This window comes from Manis pentadactyla, chromosome 8, assembly GCF_030020395.1.
Source record: "Manis pentadactyla isolate mManPen7 chromosome 8, mManPen7.hap1, whole genome shotgun sequence".
NCBI classification, from domain to species: Eukaryota; Metazoa; Chordata; class Mammalia; order Pholidota; family Manidae; genus Manis; species Manis pentadactyla.
This window is the reverse complement of record NC_080026.1, coordinates 123,423,277-123,449,808: the sequence shown is the minus strand read 5'-3', so window position 1 is coordinate 123,449,808 and position 26,532 is coordinate 123,423,277. Positions and strand designations below refer to the sequence as shown.

General features: G+C 40.7%; 1 protein-coding gene across 3 annotated transcripts in view; it reads right to left on the bottom strand.

The window, feature by feature from the left end:
• Positions 1–26,532, bottom strand: part of ACSL5 (acyl-CoA synthetase long chain family member 5) — a 41,171-nt gene that overhangs the window by 4,190 nt on the left and 10,449 nt on the right. For all 3 annotated transcript variants that reach the window (XM_057506325.1, XM_057506324.1, XM_057506326.1), the window contains exons 2-17: positions 19,863–20,047; positions 17,092–17,200; positions 13,263–13,327; positions 13,050–13,151; positions 11,357–11,456; positions 10,220–10,398; positions 9,485–9,517; positions 9,345–9,396; positions 8,471–8,544; positions 7,828–7,905; positions 6,767–6,901; positions 4,235–4,369; positions 3,618–3,713; positions 1,500–1,572; positions 1,132–1,220; positions 720–836 (exon numbers count right to left, since the gene is read on the bottom strand). In XM_057506325.1, coding sequence (XP_057362308.1) covers positions 720–836; positions 1,132–1,220; positions 1,500–1,572; positions 3,618–3,713; positions 4,235–4,369; positions 6,767–6,901; positions 7,828–7,905; positions 8,471–8,544; positions 9,345–9,396; positions 9,485–9,517; positions 10,220–10,398; positions 11,357–11,456; positions 13,050–13,151; positions 13,263–13,327; positions 17,092–17,200; positions 19,863–20,018 — 1,593 coding nt within the window. In that variant the 5' untranslated portion in view covers positions 20,019–20,047. The remainder of the gene's footprint in view (positions 1–719; positions 837–1,131; positions 1,221–1,499; positions 1,573–3,617; positions 3,714–4,234; positions 4,370–6,766; positions 6,902–7,827; positions 7,906–8,470; positions 8,545–9,344; positions 9,397–9,484; positions 9,518–10,219; positions 10,399–11,356; positions 11,457–13,049; positions 13,152–13,262; positions 13,328–17,091; positions 17,201–19,862; positions 20,048–26,532) is intronic.

Sequence of the window (26,532 nt, the reverse complement as noted above, 5' to 3'; positions counted from 1 at the left end):
TGATGTATTTCTACATATTAATTGTAAAGAGACTTACCCCTTTGAATTCATAAATGCAAGTTTTATGGGTCTATGGAGTTATCAAATCACAATTTCTGTCTCAAGAAAAGCAAACAAAACCATGACAGACTACTACATCCCTTTCCTGAGGAAGTCACCTCATTTTCCTTTGGCTGTAAGCAAATCTTTCACTGTCAAGGGAGCCATGCCAAGTCCGAAGTCCAGGACTGTGTGACTTATTAAACATTCCCACCTCCAGTTTAGGTCTTGAAAACTGACAGTAATTCTGAGTACTGCTGGGGGTGTATTTTATAAGGAAAAGCAAGAAGAAAATGCTTCAACTGGTCTGTCTTGGCATCTTCTATAACATTCCATAACATTGTGATCAAATGTGATCCTTGTGATCAAAATGATCTCTCTGGCCTCAAGTAAGAAAGCCTCTCTCGTTTTGGCAGATCCTAGTCACACATCAAGTGACTTTTTTGGGAATAATTTCTCGTCCATGGAAGAGCTGGGACTAGAACATAGACATCCCAATTACCAGCCTCAGTTCTTTGAACCATATATATTCTCTTTATAGTATGAGGAAGCTATAAGCCAGGTAGCATACAGACCTAATCCCCTCCAGCTGCCTCAGTCAATTAACCATCTTGTATCTATAAGTAGACGGTTGTGTTTACAGCAGCATAGACGGCCAGAAATTTTTTACAAATACCTACTGGAAGCCAGCGGCCAATGTCTCCTGTGTGAAGCCAGCCGTCCTTGTCCAGGGCTTCCTCTGTCTTCTCAGGGTCCTTCAGGTATCCTTTGAACACGTTGGTGCCTTTGATGCATATCTGCACATCAGAAGGTGCACGGTGGTAACAATGGCAGAGGCTGCTATTCCCAGCACAGGAACTTTACAATAAACACCTGCTCCCACCTTAAACCCTTTGATGATTTCCACCATCAAAGAGCACATATTTAAATCCCCATTGTAGGGAATAGGAAAGTGAGTCCCAGAGATGTTCGATCCTCTGCTAAAGATCTCAAAGGTGTCAATCCCAAGCCTGCTCACAATTGTGTGCCCTTTCTGATAGAAGCGTCTCCACCATGATGTATCGACATGACTACAGGACGTAACCTACCCACCTCGCCTTCATTGTTCACTGAAAAGTAGTTCATGTCGGGCACATCATCCAGCTTTACATGATTGCAATTCATGGGGGCTCCAACATGGCCTAGAACACACCACACAGAATCAGCTGGGAAATCATAAAACAGTGATAATTCCAGAATATTTCTGAGATATTTATGGACTGACTCTAAAAGAATAAGACTGAAAAATCATCTGGCACCAATGCTGGATAGTAAGGATAGGAAGGCCTGGACTGAAACTTGAGTTTGGCCCCTGGCACATTCATCCAGAACATTAAGTCTAACTAAATAATGTAAGTCCTACTTCAGTTAGAGCCCTTCTCCTACCACTGCATCTTCTGCCCAGTAACTGGAGAGCCTACCTGATGTCCAGTCCCCAGGTGATGTAATTGTACAGCCAGCAGTGCATTCCGTTTGACCGTAAGCTTCAAATACCTTGGGGAAACCAAGGAAGGACTTTGAGACTTAAGATAAAGCATAAGCTGACAGTGCCTATGGCAAGACAGGAGGAAAACAAGTTCTCTGAGAGTTGGAGGCCACCTAGTGTCCTACTCTCTTGAATTCATGCCTGAGCTGCTAAGTCTTTCCTACTGGGATTCGGTCAAAAACCAGAAGGGTCCGGAAATAGCCATCAACATAGAAACTTACACACTACTTTGTGAAATGTGGCATTTCAAGTTTAGAGTAAAATGTGAGCTACTTAGTAAGTGTAACTCAATGGCAGTGAGACTTGAACCTCGGCAATGGAGTACTTCCGAAGGAATTATAGAAGTTTAATGGAAATAGTTTTAGCTGTGGTGTAGAACAGGGGTTGGTAAACTTTTTCTGTATAGGACCAGATAGTAAGTATTTTTGGCTTTGTGAGCCTTCTGGTCTCTGTCTCAAATGCTTTACTCGGTCAATTTACCACAAAAGCAGCAGCAGATAATACGGCAATGAAAAGTACAGCTGTGTTCCACTAAAACTTCACTTATTAAAGCAGGCAACCGGCCACATCCGGCCTGTACTGTAGTTTGCCAACCCCTAGAATGGAGGATAATTCTGACTGGAGAGAGGATGGTGGGGGGAAAAAGTGCATGCTTGTTAATGGGGGTGTGGCCTGTGATAGGGAGAGTTGGTAGAGATGGAAAGGAAGGCATTTCTGAGGGGGTGTGGCAACAGGACCTTCTGATCTATTGCTCTTGGGGGCTAAGGGAAAGGGAAGTACTAAGGACGGCTAGAGAGTGCTGGTTTGAAAGATTACAGAATCTCTCGAGATAGTTCCACTAAAACTTCACTTATTACAGCAGGCAACCGGCCACATCTGGCCTGTACTATAGTTTGCCAAACCCTAGAATGGAGGATAATAGACACAGTGAGGACAAGGCTATCTGTCTCATTCATGTTGTGCATGTTAGTCAAATAAATGGACCAGTCAGTCATTTGGGGGGAAAAAAATAGACAATATCCAGGCTCAAGGACTTGTACTAAATTCTAGATGAAACAGAGACTTAATTAGAAAAAAGTGAAACCGTTAGATTGCCAGAAAATATGAGTGTGAACAGTTTCATGAAATATTGGGGTTAGGAAGTCCCGTCTAAGCAATTAAAAAACTATGAAAAGATCAATCAGTTTGACCACATAAGCATTTGAAACTATCATACAGTAATACACCAGGCAAAAAGATGAGGCTAGGAAAAATATTTCTAACAACACAGATTACTATTATTAATTCATGACCCCCCCAAACTCTTAGAAAGCAATGTGAAAGAGAACCAAATTATCCTTTTGCCCATTTTTCTATCAAAAAGCAATAGAGTAATTCATGGAAGAAATACCAATAAGAAATAAAAAAGATGTTTGGTATTAAAAAAAGAAACAAAACTACAATAAGATTTTTCATGTATCTGGCCAAGATTTAAATGACTGACAACCCTGTTACTGGGGAAATAAGGTCTCCTGCATTATTTGCAGGAAGGTAGAAAAAAGACAAGATCTGCCTGGAGGGAAGAATGACAATCTACATTAACGTGTGACAAAAATCCATATATTTTGACCCAATAATCCCAACTTGCAGGGAGGGATTTAATACCATAAGTTGATAATTGCATAAATACTAAAGGGCACATAAGTATCCGTTTCACTTCATTGATTATAATAGTGAAAAAATGGTAAGCAGCATAAGTTTCCACTAATAAGAGACGAATTATTTAGGTACATTCAATAAATTATTGCAAAATCATTAAAGTGATGCAGGTCTTTATTTGACAAGGAGCAATATTGATGGCGCACTGTTTAACAAGTATTTTAGAACACTGGTGCCATTTATGAAAAGGTTTCTGTGCACAGATGCATAAAGAGAATATTTTCTCTTGATTTTGAGATTTTTTGCTAACTTTCTCTTTGGTACCTTTCAGTTATGTTTTCATCTTTATTTTAACAGCGAGCTTTATTTCTGTAAAAGTGAAATAAGCTATCTTCAGAGAAGGTGCTTGGCTTACCGGACACCCCATAGCTGCCCGGAGGAATGTCAGGATGGGTGAGGCGATGGGCGCAGCTCCGGTGACCATGAAACGGACCCTCCCACCGAGGCTCGCCTGGTCAGTAGAAACAAAAGACCTGCTGAAACCTGTTTGCTGGACATCAGTTTCCTGCACTACAAAATGGGTAGACCAGCCTGTGCTGTGTTTTTATAAGAATTAAACCGATTAATTCACAAAGCGTTTAGAATAGGGCCTGGTATTGAGAAAAAACACTGAAAAGGTTAGCTGCTGTTGTCACCACCATCCATAGCTGGCACCAGAACTGCATTTCTTTTTTTAAATTTCCTCAGATAAGTTGTATTCTTTGACCCTTCAGATTACTTATCATCTCAACAGACCACCTAAGAGAATAAGAGCATACTAGAACCTAAATAAAATCTATTTTCTTCCTTTTGACCAATTCCCTTTGGTGACAGAGTTGTCCAAGAGAAAGCTCAAAAGGTGAGTGAACCCAGAGAGTGTGAAAGGATCTCTAGTTGAAGAGAAACTCAACCGTCAGCGGTAAGGCAAAGCATACTGAGTCGGTGGGCAGCCCAGGTATTTGCCTGGCTCTGTCCAGGACCCATCGAACTTACCTGGATCTTCGCAAAGATGAGCTTGTCCCATAAGCTGTCACGCCTGATAATACCTCTTTTTACTTCACTGAATTTACTGGCAACAGCCAGGTTCAACAAGAACTTCTTAAAGGGTGTCTTGGCTTCATTTTGTACCTGCAGGGTGATAATTCCTCTTAGTTGAAAACTTATCACAGATACTCACCAACGTCATTCATCAGTGAGCAAGAGATAGTGCCTCCTGGTTCATAAGGAAGTAGCTCTCATTCACGGACTGGGCTGCTAAATAATGATGAGCCGAGAGAATATCGCCCACTAAGAAAGAAGTGAACCGTACATACACATAGGGGTCCAACTCCTCCAGATTCCTCGTCCTTGTCAAACAACTTACATAACTGGGATAAAAGCATATCCTCAAATGTGGCTGGCATCTACCTACAAAGTCACCTGGTAGTACTAGACAAAAAACAGCTTACTGGGCTTTTGATTTAATAGTTCAAAGAAGGGCCTAGGAATCTAATTTGTATACAAGCATCACCTCTTGCTCCCCTTGCTCCTCTGATGCTTATATAAACTAAACTTGGAGAAATACCACTTTCTCAAGTTTCTTGAGCCATACCATACAAAACCCAAAAGGCTTTCCCACTTAGATCATTTATTTCCTTTGGACCTAATTCTGACACCATTTTCCCAGCTCACATTATTTCTCTAGTCTCCCTGACTCTGGCCTCACTGTGACTTTATAATCCATCAACCACACTCCTGCCAAAGGAGAGCTTTACCAAGTACAACTCAAATCCCCCTTATTTCCAAAATTAAATCCTAAACTCCATATTTTGACCTTCAAAGTTCCATCTTACCAGAATTCAGATTCAAGGAAATCAAAGTTCTTTTCCAGTTCAAAATTCAAAGACGCCTCTCCAGCCATCTTCCATATTTACACTTCCGTTTCTAGGCCTCTAGCCAAATGGGGCTGGTCATCCTCACCTCTTAATGCCAACTATGCTCTAGGCTTCAGGCATTGTCTGCACCATCATTTGCCAACATCTTGCCATCTATCTCCAAGATCTACACACAAGTGCTGCCTGCATTGTGTCATTCCTGGTACCTCTTTCAATAGTAAGAGATTTATCTTTTTCCAGTATTCACAAGACTCAACTTCTTTCTAACAAGTCACTGACAAAGAGCTAGAATTAAGAAACTCACACTAATAAAATCCTCAAGTTTTAAAATGAGTTCCAGAAGTGAACTGTTTTAATTACTACCATATTATAAATTGACTACTCTAAAAAATAAAAAATATCCAACAACATGAACAAAAACCATAGTAACAATGAGGCTAATCTTACTATAGCATGATGAGGAACTGTTCGAATTGTTAATAATTCTAACAGGAACCAGCACTTTCAATGTTCAAGGGTCATCTGTGTTCTAGAATGCTGCCTTTCATGTCACTGGAGCCCCAGGATAGCACCTGGTAAGATTCACAAGTTAGAATCTCTAGGATGAGGTCCAAGCATGTGCAAAATGGCCATGGGTCAGTTCCTCAGGCCTCCCAATGCCTATGGAATTATGAAATTATCAGGCACAGGGTTTAGAGCCTGAGCTCTGTTACTGTATTGCCTAGGTTCCAATCCCAGTTCTAAGGGCTCTAAGACTTAAGTGAGAAGCATACAAGATGAGCTTGGGACATGGGATGTCAGAAAGCAAGGGAGCTATCAAAGACTACAGGGGCTGTGCCAGAGGACACATGAACAACTTGATGGGGCTCCCAACTTCAACACTGAGAAGAATGACCAAAATGGATTAAACATACAGATATGCAAATCCTAAGTTCATAATAATACAAAGAAAAAAATTTATTGACCATTTTTGAAGATTGTTGGGGCACTAATTTATTATTTGAAGATTGACTTTAAAAATCAAATATTTGTCATGTCTTTATGGAAGAATCTCAGCTAATGAATGTTAAGAGAAATGATTAAATTAGAAAAATCATCAATTTGTAAACCCTAATGAAAAAATAGAGTGGCACTCAATGACAGCTCTGATGGTAACAATTTGATTCTGTCCTGACCCTTATTAGATATGATGCAGGCAAGTTTTTTTTTACCTCTGAGGTATGTCTTCTTATCTGCATATTAGGGATAATAAGTATAGTTATGATTGCCTATGTTTTTGTAAGGATTCAATGATGGAATGAATATGAAATTGTTACACTGGGGCCTGGCACCTTAGCAAAAAGCTCAATAACCAGTATGTGTTACTAAATCAGAGTAACAACTTCCCAAAAGTTAGCTGAATTTTTAGGGGCTCCCCAAGCTCTGAATTGAGCTCTGTCAGGTCCAGGTAATTTCATCCTGAGGAAAGGAGGTTTCATTTATGGTTTTTCATCATGCATTAGTAAGGGCAGCTGTAAGTGGATGGTTGTAGGGAGTCAGGGGCTGGAAGTGGGGCAAATGTCTTAGCAATATAGAGTCCCTCAGAGCCTTGGGCCTAAGCTACAGACAGTTCCTTCATCTCAGGGCTGCCCAGCAGAAGCCAGGTTAGTACCTTATCGTAGACCCTGTTAAGGAGTCTCGGCACCGAGGGAAACACTGTGGGCTTCAGAGTCTTCATGTCATCAGGCAGCAACCGAATGTCTCCTTGGAAGAACCCAACTCTGGCTCCACAAGAGTATATAACCGTCTAAAAGCAAAACCAAAGAGTAGGGCTCAGAGCCGAAGGCCCCCTTCAGGTGGAGCCTGTCTTGGACAGAACCAAGGAACTAGGTTGATGTCCACAGGCCCGTTTCTCTATATAGCACCCTCCTCCCAACGTTTCAGGTACCCAGAACTCTGAAAGCCCACCCTCAAGACAGGTGGGAATCCATTTCTTCTGAGGTGACAGGACAGGTAAGACAGACGGTGAGACTGAGGACTCACGCAGCTCCACCCACAGCTCTGGGTGACATGAGATGTCTATGATGTCATGCTTTATAGTTCTTTTATTTTGACATTTCTTGCATCAACGGATAAGCTGGTTGAAGAGGTATTTAAATGGAATTTTCCATCCACACTAACACCTGTGTTTTTGAAAGGCCAACACTGCTTTTGGTTCTCAAATCAGCCTCAGAATAGCCTGAAAGGCCTGAGTCCAACTCACAGAAGGGCAATACTCCTCTGGCATATACACAGTTCTGAATGGCTCTACCTTATATGCTCTGGACATCTCACCTGGATTAAATTCTCCTCTGCCTTTCTGTGGGGAGCTTCCTATGCTCTAATCCTAGAACTTTATAAAAGTCTAACCAAAATAAAATTTAAAAAAGAAACGATGTGTCTCCTATCCCAGCTCAGAATTAAGGGCAGATAGTAAACTCCCAGCTAAGACTTCCCGGGATTTGCAGGACCCCCGCATGAAGGCAGTAGCAAGCATTAGCCCCACTGGACACAGACTCACAGAGGAAGTTGAGGATAATGCCAGAACTTGGATTCAGCTGTGCTAACCCCCTACCTGTGGCCTTCAAATTAAAGAAAGAGCTCTAAATGTTGCACAGCTATTTTAGAATAAACATTGGACTAGCAAGTCACGACTCCCTTTTTACATACCCTCTAGGAACACAGGATACTCACCTGTACAACCCTCTCAAACATATGAGCCAAGGGGAGGTAGGATATGGTCACGTCCTCAGGGGTAAGCTCAAAAGTGTACTATAGGGTAGAGAACAAAGAGGAGGCAACATTGGATTAATGCCAACTTTCTCTTCCAGAGGAGATTTAGAAACTACTCCTGTTAACTCATTAATAATACTGTATTCATATTTGAAAATTGCTAAATGAGTAGATCTTAAAAGTTTTTTTCACAAGAAAAAAATTCGTAACTGTGTGAGGTGATGGATGTTGACTTACTGTGGGGATCATTTTGTAGTTTATACATATATTTGAATCATTACATTGTATATCTGATCTAACTCAAAAAAATTTTTTTAGTTTAAAAAAACTGCTTTTCAGGACTGCTACATACAGTTGTGCAGGCAGAAATACACTGTGTAACTCTAAGAGATCCTGTTAACTGTGCTGAGTGTAGAGATCTGAGTGATCATAAAAGATGGTGGCTTGAAAATACACAGTCCTCTGTGCAACGACGCACCAGTATTTGTCTACTCTCGGGTCCTTAACCTTTTTTTTTTTTTCCTGTCTCCTCTAACTTCAAGATTAAAATCTTATGACAGATTCACATTACAATGAGGCCCTCTTTTTTCAATTAACCCCTTACCTCCACACACTTGAGAAAAGCAGCAGCGTTTGAAACAATATTTTGATGGGTTATCATGGCTCCTTTGGGATCACCTATAGGAAACAAGATATGTAGAGAAAGACCCTTTATATCATTAACTGGCAACCGCCTTTGGCTTCGATGCAAGAAGCTATCTATATTCAATTGGTTGTGTTCCAGAGAGCCAAGAGCTTCTCTTGTCTTTTATGATATAGTATATGACTGTTTATGAGATTCATGCACCCAGAGATTTTACTGCCAGCAGTGTTAGTCTACTACCACACAGTGCACAGCCACAATCTCAAATACCAACAGTTGAAAAGAAAATTCCAAGTAACCCCCCTTGTGCTGTTTTTATGTTTAAGACTTCAGATCTAACAATATTACCTCCCTTGCCCTTCTATATAAACTGGAAACAGTGAAACGGATATAACTGTAGGTCATCATGGGCCATACTAAAAGCCATTAAGAGTGCTGATCGGTAGTTGCAAGGGGGGTGGGTGCTGCACACTGATCTGTGTAGAACTCTCACTGGATTGCCTTGGTTGAGTAAAACCATTCCAGCAGCAGCAGATTGAGGGAGTGGTTGGCTGATGAAGAAAGCTGACTTTGTGATGCCACCTTTAAGAGCCCTGGAATCCACAGCATATAAACACCTCCCAGTGCATTCAGTGAAGTTTATATGCTTATGCTCATGTTTTTTCTATGTAGGCATCCATACTCAAAAGCCTTAGGTTGTGAGCTTAGGGAGCTCACAAGGATAGGGCTCATTGTAGAGTATATTTATTTACCAGCCCAGCCCATCAGTGGTCAGTGACTCAAGCCATGTTTTGGGCTGACCAGTGACCTCTGGGGCAGCTTCATGGACACTGACCTGTGGTCCCACTGGTGAAGCAGATGACACTCAGATCTTCTGGTTCAGGAGGCTAGAGAGAGGGGGACAAGGCCTTAATCTACCATGAACTTTGAGAGTTAGATATGGCAAGACTCAAATTCAGGCAGAAGAAAACTTACCACAGGTTTTCTGAAGTTCTCTTTGCCTAGGTTCTACATGAACAGAAAGCCAAGAGAGAAATACATTAGTAGAGATGGACAGACTTATGACAAATACAAGCCTCTCTTTCCCTTTCACATGAGAACGCTTCCCTTTTTTGTGGGAATATAACCAATCTCTAACCTGGATCAGGCCCAAGGATCCAAACTTCTCATCATACTTTTAAGCTCCATCTGGGACCATTGCTAAATCTTTTTAAATAATATGAATAGTTGACATTTCAGGGCTTACTACACACCAATAGATAACTGTCCTGAGCACTTTATGTATATTAACTTGTTTAACTCTTTACAACCCCTTTGTGAGGTAGGGACAATTTTATCCTTATTTTACAGCTACGGAAAGGGAGATGTGCAGCCACTTGCCCAAGGTTACCTAATAGATGTGGAGGAGCTGGAACATGAACCTAGGCAGCCGGGTGAATCCAGGATCCATATTCTTAACTACCACTGTGCTCTGTATTTCTAAATTCCCTACTTAGTAGTCTGGTTTGCCACCATAGATCTTTCTCCTCCCTTGCATGGTTTCTGAGTTGTTTGGGGAAATAATTTCCAAAGCTTCATAACATGAGTCTAATATGCTCCTTTTCTGCCACCCCTGGAGAACAACAGCCTGCACTCTTGTGTCCATGTCCTGCAGGTTGCTGATGGTGTCAGACCAGCTTTCAAGCTGTGAGTTGAATTTAAGACCTATACCTCTGCATCAAACAGGGAAAAAATTTCAACTCCAGTTTTCTCCCCTCTTTGCTTCAGATCATCCTCAAAGGGATCCATGAAGATGATCATTTTCAGGCCTGGGGTGAGGCCCTTCTCCACATTCTCTATGAGGACTGATGCCTTTTTGGGCGTATCACAGATGACCGTGGTGATATCAGCTGAAAATAGAAACAGATTCAGAGGTCACCCTCCTGTCTGCTATGTATCTAATTGCTTTGCAAGGAGAAAGATTTTTCAGGGCTAGTGGGTTCCTAAAGGAGGTTATGTCTGCCCATCAGATTTATAATGCACAAACCATGAAATATTCCATTGATAATAATTGAGCTTAATTGAAACAGAAGCACATAGTTTTCTTGTGTGCTGCCAATGCTGTAAACTGTGTCCACAAAATTCCTTCTGCTTAAGAACAAAGCAAAGTGCATGGATCACTTAGGTGTGGTCCTGTCAACGTGTTTCATTTTGGGGAGAGGACTGGGGAGTAAGAGGGAAAGGAGGGAGCAAATGGGATTTTAGCAGACAAACATTTTATGATGTTCTAAATTCTAAATGTTTGCTTTAATACTTGTTTGCACAAATAGAAAACTTCTTATTCTGTCTACAGTTCAAATGGAGGTACTCATTTAATCTGCTAGTTTCCTGACAGAAAGCAGTATCTTGGATATGTGAAAAGGCTGTTATTTGTCATTGAACTTATACTTGTTTCTCTCACAATGGCAATTTTTTCTGCAGGCTCACCATGGACATTGGTACTGTATTGACTTGGATTTATAAGAATAGGAAATGAAACCAGTAGTTTCATAGTGATTTAGACCATTAAGTGATTTAGCCCTTCATCTGATGGCTTTTTACCTAGTGTGGCTGAAGTAAATAATCTTATCTCTATAGTATATTATCATACTATGCCTCCTTGAAGCATTTCACTGACACTTCTGTATATATTCCTGCCTCATGGGCTTTTTGTAATGTTCCTGTAAATTATATCCTAGGTACTACATGACAAGAAAGACTTGAGCATTTTTCTGGCCACAGCATTCGAAGTCTACTAAAAAAAGCAGATACTGAGAACCTACTTAGCATTAAGAAAAATCCAGTTTTAAGGTAATAGCAAAGTTGTACCTTTATTGACAATGTATATGATGGCTTCTGCTCCCAAGGTGTCATACAGAGGGATGGCTACCATGGAGTACGTGTAACAAGCCAACTCGGAGATGATCCACTGTATGGAGAGAGAAGTAAAAACTAGAGAATGTTTAAAAGGAAAAGTATTACTTCAGTCATTTAGCCAACTAATGCTTATTTGATGTCTTTGTGTTAAAAAAAATCACCATGTGGCTCTAGGGACTGGCACTGCTAATGTTATAAATTACAGTTAAATAGGAAGGCTCAGAGACAGTTACAATACAAAGGACCAGAATGCAAAGTAGAGGGTGGTAAGTTCCATTCATAAGATGTACAGAAAGCATGAGGGAGTTTTAAGGAGGCAGAGGTCACTTTCAGGGGTGAGGTAAAGGTATCTGAGACTGCTTTGGGGAAAGTGATGGAAAAACAGGCAGGGCTTTGAGAGACTGGTAGAATTTGGTTATGGAGGTCAGGACAGAGAGGACATTCAAGGAAGAAGGAAGTGAATGAACAAAGATAGGATAGCATGACATCAAGAAGCAGGAAAAATACAGGAAAGAATCAGAAAGGGGAGTCAGAATGTGCTAACGGTAGGGCTTGAATGTCAGTCTATGTGTTATGAATTCTGTCCCCTCAGAATTCATGTTGAAATCCTAACCCCAATGTGACTGCCTTTGGAACTAGGGCCTTTAATGAGGTAATTAAGGTTAAATGAAGATATAAGGGTGGTGCCCTAATCCAATGTGACTGGTGTCCATATAAGAGGAGGAGACACTGGGGATGACAGAGAAAAGGTCAGGTGAGGACACAGTGAGAAGGCAGCCACGTACAGGCAAGGCGAGAGGCCTCTGGAGAAAGCAAACCTGCCCATGCCTTGCTCTTGGACTGCCAGCCTCCAGAGCTTGGACGAAATCAGCTTCTGTTGATAGAGCCACCCAGTCTGTGGTATCTTGTTGTGGCAGCTCCTAGCAGACTAATACACTAGGCTTGGCATTAAATTCCTAAACTAGAGTCAGGGATGGCTCTTATTTTTGAGGCTGGTGTAACAGAGATGGAGCATGTTGATTAACCTAAAAGTGCAACCAGTGCTTCCTGAGATTTTCAATTATGCAACTGGTTCTAGGGAGCATTTGTTACCAACTATTCTGAAGCATACAAAGACTTCCTTGGAGGATATTGGGTTTAATGACTTAACTTGAACTTGGAGATAAGTTTAATTCCAATAATCTTAATGTCTAAAACATGCTTTTAACTCACTGTGGAAAGACAGCTACAGCCAGTCTCAGTGGATGCCTTGGTTAGTTCAAGTACAACATACAGGTTCCAATTCTAATACATGTACATCCCTTTCCACAACATCTTCAAGCTCCTATTTGCTAGCTCCTCTCATGGCTTCCTCGTTTCCCTTGTATAACTAACAGACTGACTTAGAATGAACCATAATAAGCTAGGGAATAAGAGAAGTCCAGCCACCTAGCTTAAAGCCCTAGATGTTCAGCCAGGAATTAAGGAGGTAATTCTGTAACTGTAACTGTAACTCTTTGAAGTGGAACAATATTTAAAGAATGTGAATTCTTTAAATAGTGTGGGCAAGGCATTAGCAAGTGTCAGAGTGCTGGTTCCAAGGTGGGGTTTAAAGTTTTAGACTTAGCCCTGACTGATTTCCTAGAGTTCACTGCAGCGTAGTTACCTCTGGCCTATTCTGAGCAAAGATGCCAACAAATTGGTCTGGTGATGGCTTGTACCCTTTATGCAAGAGAAAGGAGCCCAAATACTCTGCTCTGTCGGACACCTACAAAAGAGGGAGAGAAAACAAAAAGCAGTCAAGACCCAAAAGAGACCAAATTAGCCCAGTATACTGCACTAGCAAAAGAATATACCGAAAACCATGGGTCTGACTTACCTGTTTGTAGGACAGCCATCTATAGGGTTGGTTAGGTTTTCTATATCCTAGGCAAGGCCCATTATCTAAAAATATAACATTAAAAGAAAAGCAGCTCCAGTTGTAAATCTTTTTGATCAGAGAAGGCAAAAAAAGTTCTTAAGAAGAACCAAGACACAAAGGATAAATCCAGTAAGAATGTGAGATTCTCTTATATGCCAAGGAAATTCAAAAGCAACAAATACTCAATTCTAAAAGGCAGAAAGTTTTATAAACTACATTTGAAACATTTAGGAAATGTTACACAACAAGGATGGTTCAGTGTTGGAATATGTGACCTACATGATAATGGGCATTTGGAGAAAGCCCTAAGTACCGATTAGCCAATAAATAAACACAGACTGTATTAGATAATCTTGGGTTGAATTTCCCTATAATAAAATAAATGTATACTCATAAAAGTATAGAAGAAAATCAAAGTATGAGTTGTCAACAATCTCTTCACATAAACACCATTATCGTCACTATTTCCTTTCACAGTTCCTTTGCATGGTTGTACTGGGTTGTGTTCAATCCACATATATTTTGGTATCTTGCTTCTTTCCCCCCATTTTCCCCTATGTTATTATTTCTTCTCTGGAGAGATTTCAATGGCCTTTTTTATGGCCAATCAATAAAGGGCACTGCTGTAGCTAGATTTATCTCACTGTGAGTATTTAGACTGTTTCCAAGTTTGACACCTTAAATAATGATATGATAAATGTTTTCAAATTGATCATGTCAAATTTAGAACGTTTTCTTAGAATAGAGTTCCTAAAATGAAATAACTGGGTTTGGGAAGGCTGGGGGAGGGGAGGTCAGAACAGCTAAGTTTTTGATACCTAGCAACACATTGCTTAGTAGAGCAGTTGTGACAATACTGTTCTCCCACCAGTGACATAGTCATAGGCACTAAATAGTATCTAACATCTCTTCTGGTTTGATAGGTTTAACAAGTTATTCCTTTAGTCTAAGTTTCTTTAACAGTTATTGAAATGGACCTTTTCCCTTGCTTGTTCAGTTTTACTCTCATGAATCACCTGTTAATGTACTTTGCCCATTTATGTGAGTGTCTGCTGAGGTACTGAGGCTCATAAAGGGCTATAAGAACACACACAGACACACCTGTGCTTACACACATGAGCACACACCTGGGTGCACATGTGTACACACATATGTATACTCGTGTCTTCAGTATTTTTATAATTGTGTTTAACATTGACAATAGAAGAATTAAACTTCTGAACATCTAAACTACTCAGCCCTATTTGAAATTAAAATAAGTCTGGGAACACCCACTCATGAAAGTAAAGAGTAATCTCTGCCACAGGAGCCACAGAAGTTGGGATAGTAGGCTAAGGAACAACCCTGGCTGAGAAGTCCCCACATCTGAGCCAGAATGAGACTAAGTTATAAATAGAAAAAGAGAAGGAAAGGAAATTTTACAGAGAGGATCTAGCCCAACTGTTGAGAGGAATTCAGGTCTTGCCAAAAGGAAGCATGTGGAGAGAGGGTTACTAGGAATTCACAAGTAAATAAATGAACTTCCAGGCTAAGTGACAGACGAAAAAGGAAAGAAAGCAGGAAAGAGAGAGCCACTCTGATGAAACAGATAGAGAAAAATGAATGAGGAGACTGTCCACAGGAAACGTTAGTACTTTTCCTCCTGCTGAAGCTGCTGCATGAAAGCTCAAGGAGCCAAGTCTCAGAGGGCACCTTTCCCTGAAGCAAGGCAGGTTCTGCTCTGTCAGGGGCCCACAGTCCCTGCTCCAGGTGAGCGTGCGCCTCGGTGGGCTACCACCGGGATCCTTTGTACGAATGTTAATCCCTAGCGATGGATACCATTTCTGGGATGCTTACTCTGTGCTAAGCATGTGAATTCATTTGGTCTTCCCAACTGTTGTTATCCCCTGCTACAAACAATCACGAAGGACTCGGACAGTTTCTTTAAGTCCACTCATTAAATGGCAGAGCTGCTGAATGTGAACAAAAACATACTGCATCTCATCACCTCTCTACTGATGAAAATTCTGGCAGAGGCCCATGGCCAAGGAACAAGCCAAATAATTGGCCCAAAGAGGCACCAACTGCAGTCTCATTAAAATCTGTGCCCTAATCAGCTTCAGCCTGATTAGCTGAAGTCTGCCCAGGCAACAGCCTAGCCTTTAATGAACTTATTCAACTCTGATGTCCTTCTGTTCAAAGGTGTGGCCATCTATGAAGACCGGCCTCCCCCCCCACTTGACAACTTCTGGCAAAATTGCTGCCCTAAGTAAATAGAGTTGAAAATCTGGCATGCAGAACCCCGAGAAGCTTTGTTCAAGACACAGATTCTTAGGTCTCGCTACCTGGAATTCTGAGTCAGTGCAGTAAGGTGGAGCCACAGGTCTATATTCTAAATAGTACCCACAGGGGATTCTTAACATAGACTGCATATAGGGTAAGGGCTTAAAGTATATGTTAGGCTGATGTATTCAACACCAGAAGTGTCATTTTTTCTGTGGAAACAGGCTAGATTTCTCATGCCTGCTTACATGAGAAGCCATTTTAATTTAGAATTGAAAATCAATTTCTAAATGAAGTATCTTATGTGCCACATATCAATGCCAAATGACTTGTTTCTAGTTATAATAAAGCAACTAAGAAAATGCAAAGAAAAAAACTTTGAAGAATAGAAAATCCCAAAGGGAAGTCTGTTATATTAGCCATACACTATCTTAAGTTGCCAAAAAGTAAAGAAACTAATGGTTGGTTTGGTTTGGTTTGCTATTTGCATAGAAGTCTAAATAAGTGCTAATATGGAGTCAGAAAAACCAAGTACAGTCCCCTTTGGAGTCTTCAGGTAGAATTTTTCTTTACAATAAACCTTTCATTGTCTGGAAGAGTAACCACTTTTATAAAATACTTAAGAGGTGATCTAAAATAGAATAATCTCTCCAGACAGACTCAGATTGCACTATCAGGGGCAATGTTTTCTAGTTTGTCACCCTTGGCATGTTTCAAAACCTCTGAGTCTCTGTTTCCTCATTATTAAAAGTCGAGGAGGGGGAATAATAACCAATCCCTAAGATTTAGGAAAGATTAAGTGGATAGTATGTGTGCAGTTCCTATTGCATAGTCAGCACTTGACAGGAGTTGACTACTAACTACTGTCATAGCATAGTTAAATGGCAGAAGGGAAGGGAGAAATAGGAGGTCACATAAGTCAACCTATGTCTGAGCAGAGTTCACCAAAAGAACAAAGATTTAGGGAGAGCTAAAAGGCCAGTTATCCTGAAAGGAAACTAGTGACTTAGCATTGTGTTCAATGATACAAGATATAGTACAAAGCCTTGATATGTCCCAAAGGAACCTACCAAACCCCAATGGTAGTGTTCCTAAGGAAGCCTTCTGTGGTACTACAAGTGGGGGCATAGGCTAGTAGGGCAGAGAATTTCAGTTAGGAAAATCATGTTCCTAAACAAACACAATGTACTAGTGAGTCAATCAAAATACTTTCCTAAACATTGTTGAACTCTTCAGAAACAACTTCACAGGGAAATTCTCGTGTCAAGTGAGGAACAGATTCAGAGATGCAAAGTGGTCTGGACCAGGTCACATAGCTGAAAACAGAAGACCTCTTTTGAAACCCAGGTCTCTCCTACTATGTGTCCAGCACCCATCCTGATACATCCTAATGTCCCCTCCACTTTGTATGTTGAGATTCTACTCAGATACTGCTGGGGTTTTAGAAGTGAGACAGGGAAGAAGAGGTACGGAACAAGACCCTCACCTTGGTCTTCTTAGAGGAAATTTAGATTGCTAGACTTACCAGACACAGCAAGTCCTCTTTGGAAAATTTCATACATTGTCTTGGCATCTGAGAAGTAGTAACGTATTAGGTCATTGTTCTTCTGGCGAGCATTCTTCCGTGCTCCTCCCTAAGACACAAGACCAACTTTAGGCCAAGCCTGAGTCCCTCTTTAGACTTTCAAAACCCTTATGGATTGAATTGAAAAGAACATAAATGCTGACCACTGAGGTCACAAGGATGACCCCTTTATTTCAATCATCCAATTTTTTAAATCTCAAAATTATAGTATCACAGAAACCCAGAGATTGTCACAGTTATGACTTTGGCAATCTCTCCCCACCCCCTAGACACACACACACACACACACATGTACAAATACACACACATGAGAGATAATATAGTTTTACATATTTAGAAAAAAATCCAAGTTTAACCATCTATTGAATGCATATTATGCTCCAGGCACTGTGAAAATAGTGTAAATGCAAAGTGAGTGAAGACAAAATTGCTGCCCATAAACACCTCATAAATGAGAGTTTTTGGAGTGGGGGTGGGGTGAAAAGGAAATCATGTAAACATAATACTGTGATGTACATGCTATAATAAAAATATGTGTTTTGGGAGTTGAATGAAGCAATCAATTCTGTATTAAGTAGAAGGCTATAGAAAAGAAATAGTATTTCAATAGAGACTTTGAAGATAAGTAAGCATTTACCAAAAGATGTGGTTTTCTAGAGGGGAGGGAAAGAAGAACAATTCGGAGTGAAGGAACAACCTAACTAAAGGCGCAAAGGCAAGAAAACACATTGCCTCGTCTGTTGAGCAGCTAGAGAACAGGGTATTTGAGAAAGAGGGAGTAACTAGGGATGTGTCTAAAATGTCAGCTGGAACTACAGGATCATGCCTTGATATGGTTCCTGGAGCTGCAATAGGAGCTGCAGGCACAGTTCAACCCTCATGAAAGTTAGTCTAGAGAGGAACAGGCGTCAATTAAGTATTCAAACATTGAGGTCAAGTTTGGAAACAAACTGCTACCGAGTTAAGGGATATAAAAATACAGGGTAACATAGGCTATGACAAGAGCTCTGACAGTCTAGAACATCAGGGAGGATTTGTCACATTAAGTCAAGATGTCAAAAATGTAGTTTCTCATCTAGAAAAGAAGGTAGGGTCTTGCTGTCTGTTAACATAGATGAGCTGAGGAAGAAGGAAGAATGAAAGATGATCAGACTCATCTTGGGGCAACTGGATAAGAAGAGATGCATTTAACTGAAATAGAGCAGGAGGAGAAATAGAAAGGGTATGTGTCTGTGTGTGAAGATAAGCAATAAAGAGACTCAGTGAGCTTCAGGTACCTGAGTGTCCCTGAGATGGACTGAAACTCAGGGGAGACTTCAGACCTAGAAAGTCAGATTCAGGTTTCGTAACCTTCTAAGTACACTTTCAAGTCATAGGAGGGGAGAGGTTTCCTCAGCTGTGAGGATTTAGAGCAGGGATTGGCAGAACTGTGATCTGGAGCCAAATCTGTATGGTCACCTGCCATGCTTGTTCATTTACTTATTGTCTGGGGTTTTCACACTACAACAGCAGAGATCTTGCGTTGGAGCCTGTATGGCCTGCAAAGCCTAAATTACTCACTGACCTTTACAGAACATGTTTACCAAACTCGCTTTAGAGGAGTAAGAGAGGGTGAGACTGAAACCCTAAAACGAGGAGACGAAAGCACCTTAGTGACAAAGACTGCCTTTGAACTAGGAAGAAATCTCATTGGAGAACATTATGAAATGCAAAAGGAGGAGTTTTAAGAAAGAAATCTCAAACCACAGAGAAAAAGTATGAAAGAGAAGTCATTGAATTCACAAGTTAGGTTATGAGTGAGCCAGAGAAGTTTGGGGAGATGGTGGTAAAGGTCAGATCTCAGTGAGTTAAGTTTAGAAGAAGAAATCAACTCTTAAATAACTCTGATGGAGAAAGGAAGGATGGAAAGGTGATGATGGCCTGAAACAATTGGTATCAGCAGGATAGGAAGATGCAGGCCAATGAGGAGCATGCAAACATACCAAAATAAAAGTAGGGGTGGTGGAAAGTGGAGGTGACTTGGAGTAAGATACCTGAAGAAGTTTGTAAAAAGATCAGAAGGGGTTGGCCTTACAAAGGAACAGAAATGGTTTTTTTTTTTTCTCTGAAAAGGGCTAAAAATGAAAAATGATGAAGAGAAATTCTTGGAGCTCTCCCTTTGCTCAGAGATGTAGGAAGTTGTGTGACTGGCTGAAAGTCGGGAATTGAGGAGAAAAGCCCAGTTCAACTCCTGCCAGTGTTAGGAGTGAATGTTAATTCAAAGCTGGAATTTAAGTCAAGGAAATAACTTTTACCATTCTCAGACATTGAGTATCTTAATGAAAATGTTCTCCTACCCCCAAAGTACTGACTCTGTCATCAACTTTTCCTGTAAAGGGTTAAATAGTAAATATGTTAGGCTTTGTGGAACAAATTTGATCTCTCTTATTTATTTATTTTTACATATCCTTTTTAAAATGTGAAAACTATTGTGGACATTGCCCACAAGTTATAGTTTGCCAACCCTTGTCTAGGTTACTAACATCATAAAACCTAGCTGTGGTTTAATTGTTATTACGAAGGAAAATAGGCCATTAGAAGAAGTTTTAATTTGTAGATTTTTCTACTGATTGCTAACCTAAAAGACTTCTTTCCCCATGATGTCCCTTCCCCTTTGTGAGTTATCTCAAGGTCTTGAATTCAACAAACTAAAATAGTGATTGATAAGTTACCTCGATTCCCACTGACTGGTTGTTCAAATCAATGAGAGGCAAAACTGGCCGAGGTCTGTTGATCAGCCACAGGAAGATGGCAGCTCCAAAGGTCAGAATGAAGAAAAGTGCCGGGGTTGGAAGTGGGGAAAACAAGAAGGTAAAGATAAAAAGCATCTTTGTGAATAGCAGCAGGAAACTCAGGCCTTAAAAAAAAAACAGAAAGAGAGAAAAAGTTAGAGGAAATGGCAGTATTTTTTTACTCAACAGTTCTATGTTTACAGAAACTCATGCAAACACACACACACACACACACACACACACACACACACACAACTTCTAACTCTCCAGATAGCCAAGGTTGAACCTCTCTAGTAGCAGAATTTCTCCCACTGTTTACCTTAGCAATGTTGAAAATAATAGAATGTGTTCTCCACCCCTGCTACTTGACTGTCCTCCAAGGCGGAAAGGATCAAAGGAAGCAAGTTAATAATTTCCCTGACAATTTTGAGAAACAACTGCCTTTTAATTTTTGTCCCACAAAGCCTAGAAGCAGCCCTCTGGAACCAACATAAGCTGGTAGTAAGAATAAGGTATTCCAGAGACCTCCCCCGTCCCAGGCAGACCAAGGTCAGGATGGACTCTTCCTGGATTCCCCTAGTATAAAACAAACAGGAGCAGGAACCTCTGGAGAAGTGACAACATAGATTGTAGAAATCAAGTGTTCTGCGTGAAGGGCATTTCCTGCCAACCAGCTATGCGCTGCTTATTGCTTTCTTTTTGGAAGCATCAGAAGGATGTCAGACATTGATAGTGTCACATCTTGCTATGTCCAAATGTCCTCTCCTTCAGGGAACCTGTAGAAATCGTTTTTCTTGGAAGCGATATTAGCCAGGTACACAGAAAGGGTGCTAGTGAATGGGCCCGACACATGATAGGAAGTGAACACTGAAGACTTAGGCCAGAAAGAGATCCCAAGGAACTGAAAGTAACACAGGCTCCCCCTAAACCAGCTTTTCCTTTAGTTTCCAGCAAGTTCAGCTGCAAACTGTTCTAATAGGAGGGACTTCTGTTTGGGCAGGTCTTAGGAACTTATTCTTATTGAAGCCATCTCTTCCAATTCTTGCCTCACAGCTTTCAGACTGGGTTGTTTGCATAGATTGTCTAATTTAATATAGCCAATGTTGTGAAGTAGCATTTTACAGATGAGAAAATAGAAGCCTTCTGGGGTAAAGTGGCTTGTCCAAGTTCATTCACCATTTCTCATTGTTGCCTCCCTATTAAAATCTACAAAACCACTTGTCTTTTCCCTAGAGTCAAGCTACAGAGTTCCAGGGGACTGAATTTCTCTGACATCATACAGGTGACAGCAAAGGAAGTTTAGAATTCACACTCTTCAAAGTCTACGCAATAACCTATGATACAGTATCTCAGAGATTAGTCCACACATTCCCCCTCAAAATCAAGGGAGTAAAGCAAGCACAATAAAAAGTTTTATCAGATTGAGATCATAGTCACCCTAAGAGCTTTGGGGCAGCTGCCATTAGCTGGCACCTGGAAGTTTCTCCATCAGGAGAAGCACTTCACTCCACTCTAATAAAGGTTATAAAGCCTATAGATTTTGTGTCAGAGCAGAAGCAGTCACAAGAAACCCTGAGTTACTCTTATCATTTCTCTGTCTCCTGATTGGTTATTACCTGAGTTTGGATCACTTTTCCATTTTATGGAGGGAAAGTGAACTTCCAGAGGTGGTGATAACTGTCCCCAGCTCCTTGGTTTTTTCCACATTGTGTTTAAGGGAAGAAAAAGAAGATAAAACAAAAACAAAAGCAAGGTCCCACACGTGCTAGGGTACTTAACAGTAGGTGGCATTCTGACCATCTGCCAGGATTGTAAGAGCTGTAAGTTTTGGACTCCAGGCTTACCTGGACTTGTGTGGTGAGATGGTGCTCCAGGAGACAGAATGTGCTCAAGAGTCAGTCACGCAGGACACTGTTCTAAGGTCAGCCCCCACAACCTAGGCAAGAAGCGGGACTGCCCAAGGGAAAGTTGTGAAATTTGACAGAGCGTGTAGCAATGCCAAAGGGAAGAATAACCTGCTTTGTGCCCACCCATCTTGCCCACCACCAAACTCTTTTATTATGGGATGCTGCCACCAGGCTGGTAGCATCTTATGATCTGGGATTCTTCCCTCTTCCTGATCCCACCCTCAAACCAAGAGATTTTTACCTGTATCCCTTCTCAGCTTTATGAACAAATTGTTGTACTAAGGATTTTTGCAGAAGGCAGATTTACATTTTAATGGATGGCTTTGCAAACTGTATCTTCAAAAGAAGGTCCAAAGGTGAAATTTATGCTCAGATGTGGCAGTATGGGATGGAGGGAAGGAAGAGAGGGTGAATAGCCTGTCAAGTAACATAAAGGAGGAGAGAGGAAGAGAGAACCTATGACCAGTCTAAAGGCGGCACCTGCTGCCAACCCAAATTGATTGTTACCACGTAACAACAGGAGCCCAGGGTTTGTTTCTCCAGGAATGCTGTCTTTTTATGAAACCTCTATTTTAACTATTGGCTCAGATAGTAAGAATCTGGTGGGAGACAAACAAAATACACATCTGGTTTAATCTGGTCCCTGCTCTGTCAGTTCTTGAGCACTTCTTTTGAACATGCTCTAGTCATATTGCCCACAAATGGGGTGAGACTAACCATTTCATTACAATAAAGAAGATATTTACAAATGCCAAGACCAATTTCCCGAGAACCGAGTACCTTGCCTACACTGGCAAGGGACTTTATTTACAGAAGACATTGAAGGATGTATCTGTTTGTCAGCTTACTCACTTTGCTGTTGATCCAGTTCAAACAGGATAGGCCCAGAATTTCAGACAGTTCCTCCCTGCCTCCCCACACTTTTAAAAAATTGAGGTAAAATTCACATAACAGAAATTAACCATTTCAAAATGTACAATTTAGCAGCATTTGCCACATTCAAGTTGTTATACAACTATCACCTCTAGGTATTTCCAAACCATTTTCATTATCCCAAAAAGGAAAATCCATTATGCAGGCACTCCCCATTGCCTCTTCCCCACCAACCCTGGCAACCACAAATTCACTTTCTGTTTTTCTGGATTCACCAATCCTGAATATTTCACTTAAATAGACTCATATAATATGTGACATTGTATGTCTGGCTCTTTCCCTCAGCATAATATTTTCAAGGTTTATTCATGTCAGCACATATCAGTACTTCATTCCTTCTTAGGGCAGAATAATATTCCATTGTATGGACAGACCACATTTTGTTGATCTATTTATCAGCTGTTATATAGTTGGGTTGTTTCCACCTTTTGGCTATGGTGAAAAGTTCTAGGAACATTCATGTCCAAGTTTTGTTTGAATACCTATTTTCAATTCTTCAGGGTAAATACCTAGGAATGGAATTGCTGGGTCACATGGTAATTTTACATTTAGCTTCCTGAAGAACCACCAAACTATTTCCCACAGTATATGCATGATTTTACATTCCAAGCAGCAATGTAGAGGGTTCCAATTTCTTTACATCCTCACCAACACTTGCTATTTTCTGGTTACTTTTTTTTTTTTTAGTTTTATTTATTTTTATTTTTTAAATTTTGGTATCATTAATCTATAATTACGTGAGGAACATTATGTTTACTAGACTCCCCCCATCACCAAGTCCCCCCCCACATGCACCATTACAGTCACTGTCCATCAGTGTAGTAAGATGCTATGGTTAGTTTTTTAATAATAGCCATAAGTAGGAAATGGCACCTCATTGTGGTTTTGATTTGCATTTCCCTAATGACTAATGATGTGGAGCATATTTTCATGTGCTTGTTGGCTATTTGTATTTTTTCTGTTGGAGAAATATTCCAACCTTTTGCCCATTTTTAAATTGGGTTGTCTTTTTGTTGTTGGGTTGTAAGAGCTCTTTATATATTGTGGATACTAGACCTTATCAGTTATATGATTTGCAGATGTTTTCTCATTCTGTAGGTTATCTTTTGACTATCATGACAGTCTTTTTTTATATGCAAAACACATTTTTAATGTTATATGCTAGTTCTAGAGAGGATCTGTGATCATATCATGTAATTCTCTCACTGTTTAAATGAAAGAAATGGAGGAGCTGAGAGAAGGCAAGACCAGGTGATACCTTACTGGACTGGGAAGCTCTGGTTACCCTTCTAACTTCTAGAATCTGTTACTACTTCCAGATGTGCTCAAATAAGGGGAAAAAAATCACCATTTTTCTTGTCATGTGCCCTGTGTCACTCAAATTACAATCCTGGTTCCTTTACTCCACAGAACTCCCTTCAAGCAGTTGGTGTGATGGCCTTCCCTCTTCCCTTTATTTCACTCCTGATTGGGAAAGAATGGTGGAGGGAGAAATGCATTATGAGTGAAGAAACGAGGAACTAAGCCACGTTATGCTGTATCTGGGAGTTCCTGTTGCAGGTCATCTACGGATGGCTGAACGAGCCACACTACATACTAGGATGGCCTCAAGTGGAGAGCTTCTTTTGCTTTCTGAGGTGGTGATGGTGACATGCCTCAGCCTTGAACCCTGTGATGCCCATTTGTCTTCAGCCCATCCCCTTGACTCGCTCCAGGGCCCTCCCCTCCTCCGTGGAACGGAGAGCCAAAGTCCCTCATCCCCTGGCTGCTCCCATGTTCAGTTCCCAAGCTAGCTAAAGGATGCCTTCTTCCCTCTTACCTGCTTGCAAGCTCCCAGGACCAGCCTTGGTGTCCAGGTTACGATCACCCCATATTCAGCTTTGGGTTTTGCTCCTCTGTGGATTTGGGGCAGCATTTCTTCATTAGGTCTCGTTTTCCTTGGATAAAGCTCCTAAATGGCCCTTTCTACCACTTAATTGTGTTTATTGGTCTAAAGCTTTCAGGCCACCTATAGAGCCTACGAATCATTTTATTTTGGGAGTCCCTTTCCCTTACAAGATTTTTCTCCTACACATATTCTGCTTTCCAGTCATAAGTCCATTCCCTCCTAGAGATTGTATTTGCTCTTCCTTTTGCCTGAAACACTGTTCCCAGATCTGCAATGGTTATGAATTACTTATGGGTTTGGCCTCAGCTCAAATGTTACTTCACCACAGGCTCTCTCCCTCTGATCACCCTATTTAATACCGCTCTTCCCACTCCAACGGCTATTATGGACTTTGCTTTCTCTTGTCCAGACACTGTTTGCTCTCCGAAACAGTCCTTTTCCCTTATCATCCATTGCCCCTACTGAACTGATGTGCTAATTGAAACTGGGATTTTTGTTTTGTTCACTACTGAGCCTCCAATGCCCGCACCATGACTGGCACATAGTAAATTTTCAACAAATGATTGTTGAATAAATGTCCATTTCTGGCTCAGAATTGTCTGTTCTGAACACTCTCAGTTGACTCATTTTCCCTTAGTAAAACTGTCCCACCTGCAAAGTCAAAAATCTTAGCTCATCAAACGTCACTCTTTCAATCTTGAAATGCATACTCCCACATCAATATTTTGACAAGGGGTTAGGTTAGAAATGGTCAATGGTGAACAGGATGTATTTCTAACACATATCAAGGACTATTCAGGATCAGTGAGCAATTCTGGGCTTGGAAGAATCTATAGGATGAATCTTAACGATGTCATGTACAACAGCAAGGGAGCAGAAAATCCAGCCTGGACATAAATAATTTTGGATTTCTTGAATTCAAAGGACAATAAGACAAATTATCTTTGTTTTTAGGCCTGAAGAACTAATTATTTTCTGTGCAATAATGGGATGTAAATTCCAATTATAAGCTTAAAAAAAATTTGCCTCCTAGAAAGTGGCACACTCATTTGGATTTAATTGGTTTCTTATTCTCTTGCATGTTCAGACGCATTCTGTAGTGATAGAAAGCTCATTAAAAGGAAGACTACAGCCTCCAGTTCTTACACCCAATTAGTTAACACATTTATCCATACTGAATTACTTACTCTGTCCTAGAGACTATGACACAAGTCTTCACAACTCATAATGACTCCAAATGGGGCTGTGTGTTATTTAGAAGGCTCTGTATGAAAGTTTTGCTTCCTTGGTTGGGCTTTAAGTTGCTAGCCCAATCTCCATTGTTACTTTCTCTAAATTCCTGCCTCTTCCAACTTAGGAGGTCTCTGTCTCATTCCTCAGCCACATAGTCAGTATTTCTAGATAAATTCTAAAGTACTGCTCTGTAGGACATTACAAACCAGTAGCTTGCTGAATGTACCTGGAAGGCACAGTTGACCTTTTCCTTAATATTCAGTGAACACAAACCAGATATACGTTCTGTTGCAGGATCCTTCACCCAATTTCCTCAAAGCCCTGAAGCTAAGGGTTTTTCACCTTTTCTTAACTAGTTTACTCTTTGGTATCAAATGTAGATAACATGTTTTGAGACAACGATCCTGTTTTACAAACTTAAACAGTCAGAAAAAAGCCTGATATGGAAAAGCACATGGTTCCTAAGAAGGGTAAAATCCCTATTCCCCATTCTGCTTAAAATGATTCCAAGATCAAAACGGCCAACATTCAGTTATGTCTAAGATAATATTTTCCAGTTAAAAAAGAATAAAACAAAACAACTGAGAGGGGAACCCAAAAAGCCCTCTAAAGGAAATAACAGGCAATTAGAAACCATGAAATCAGTAAG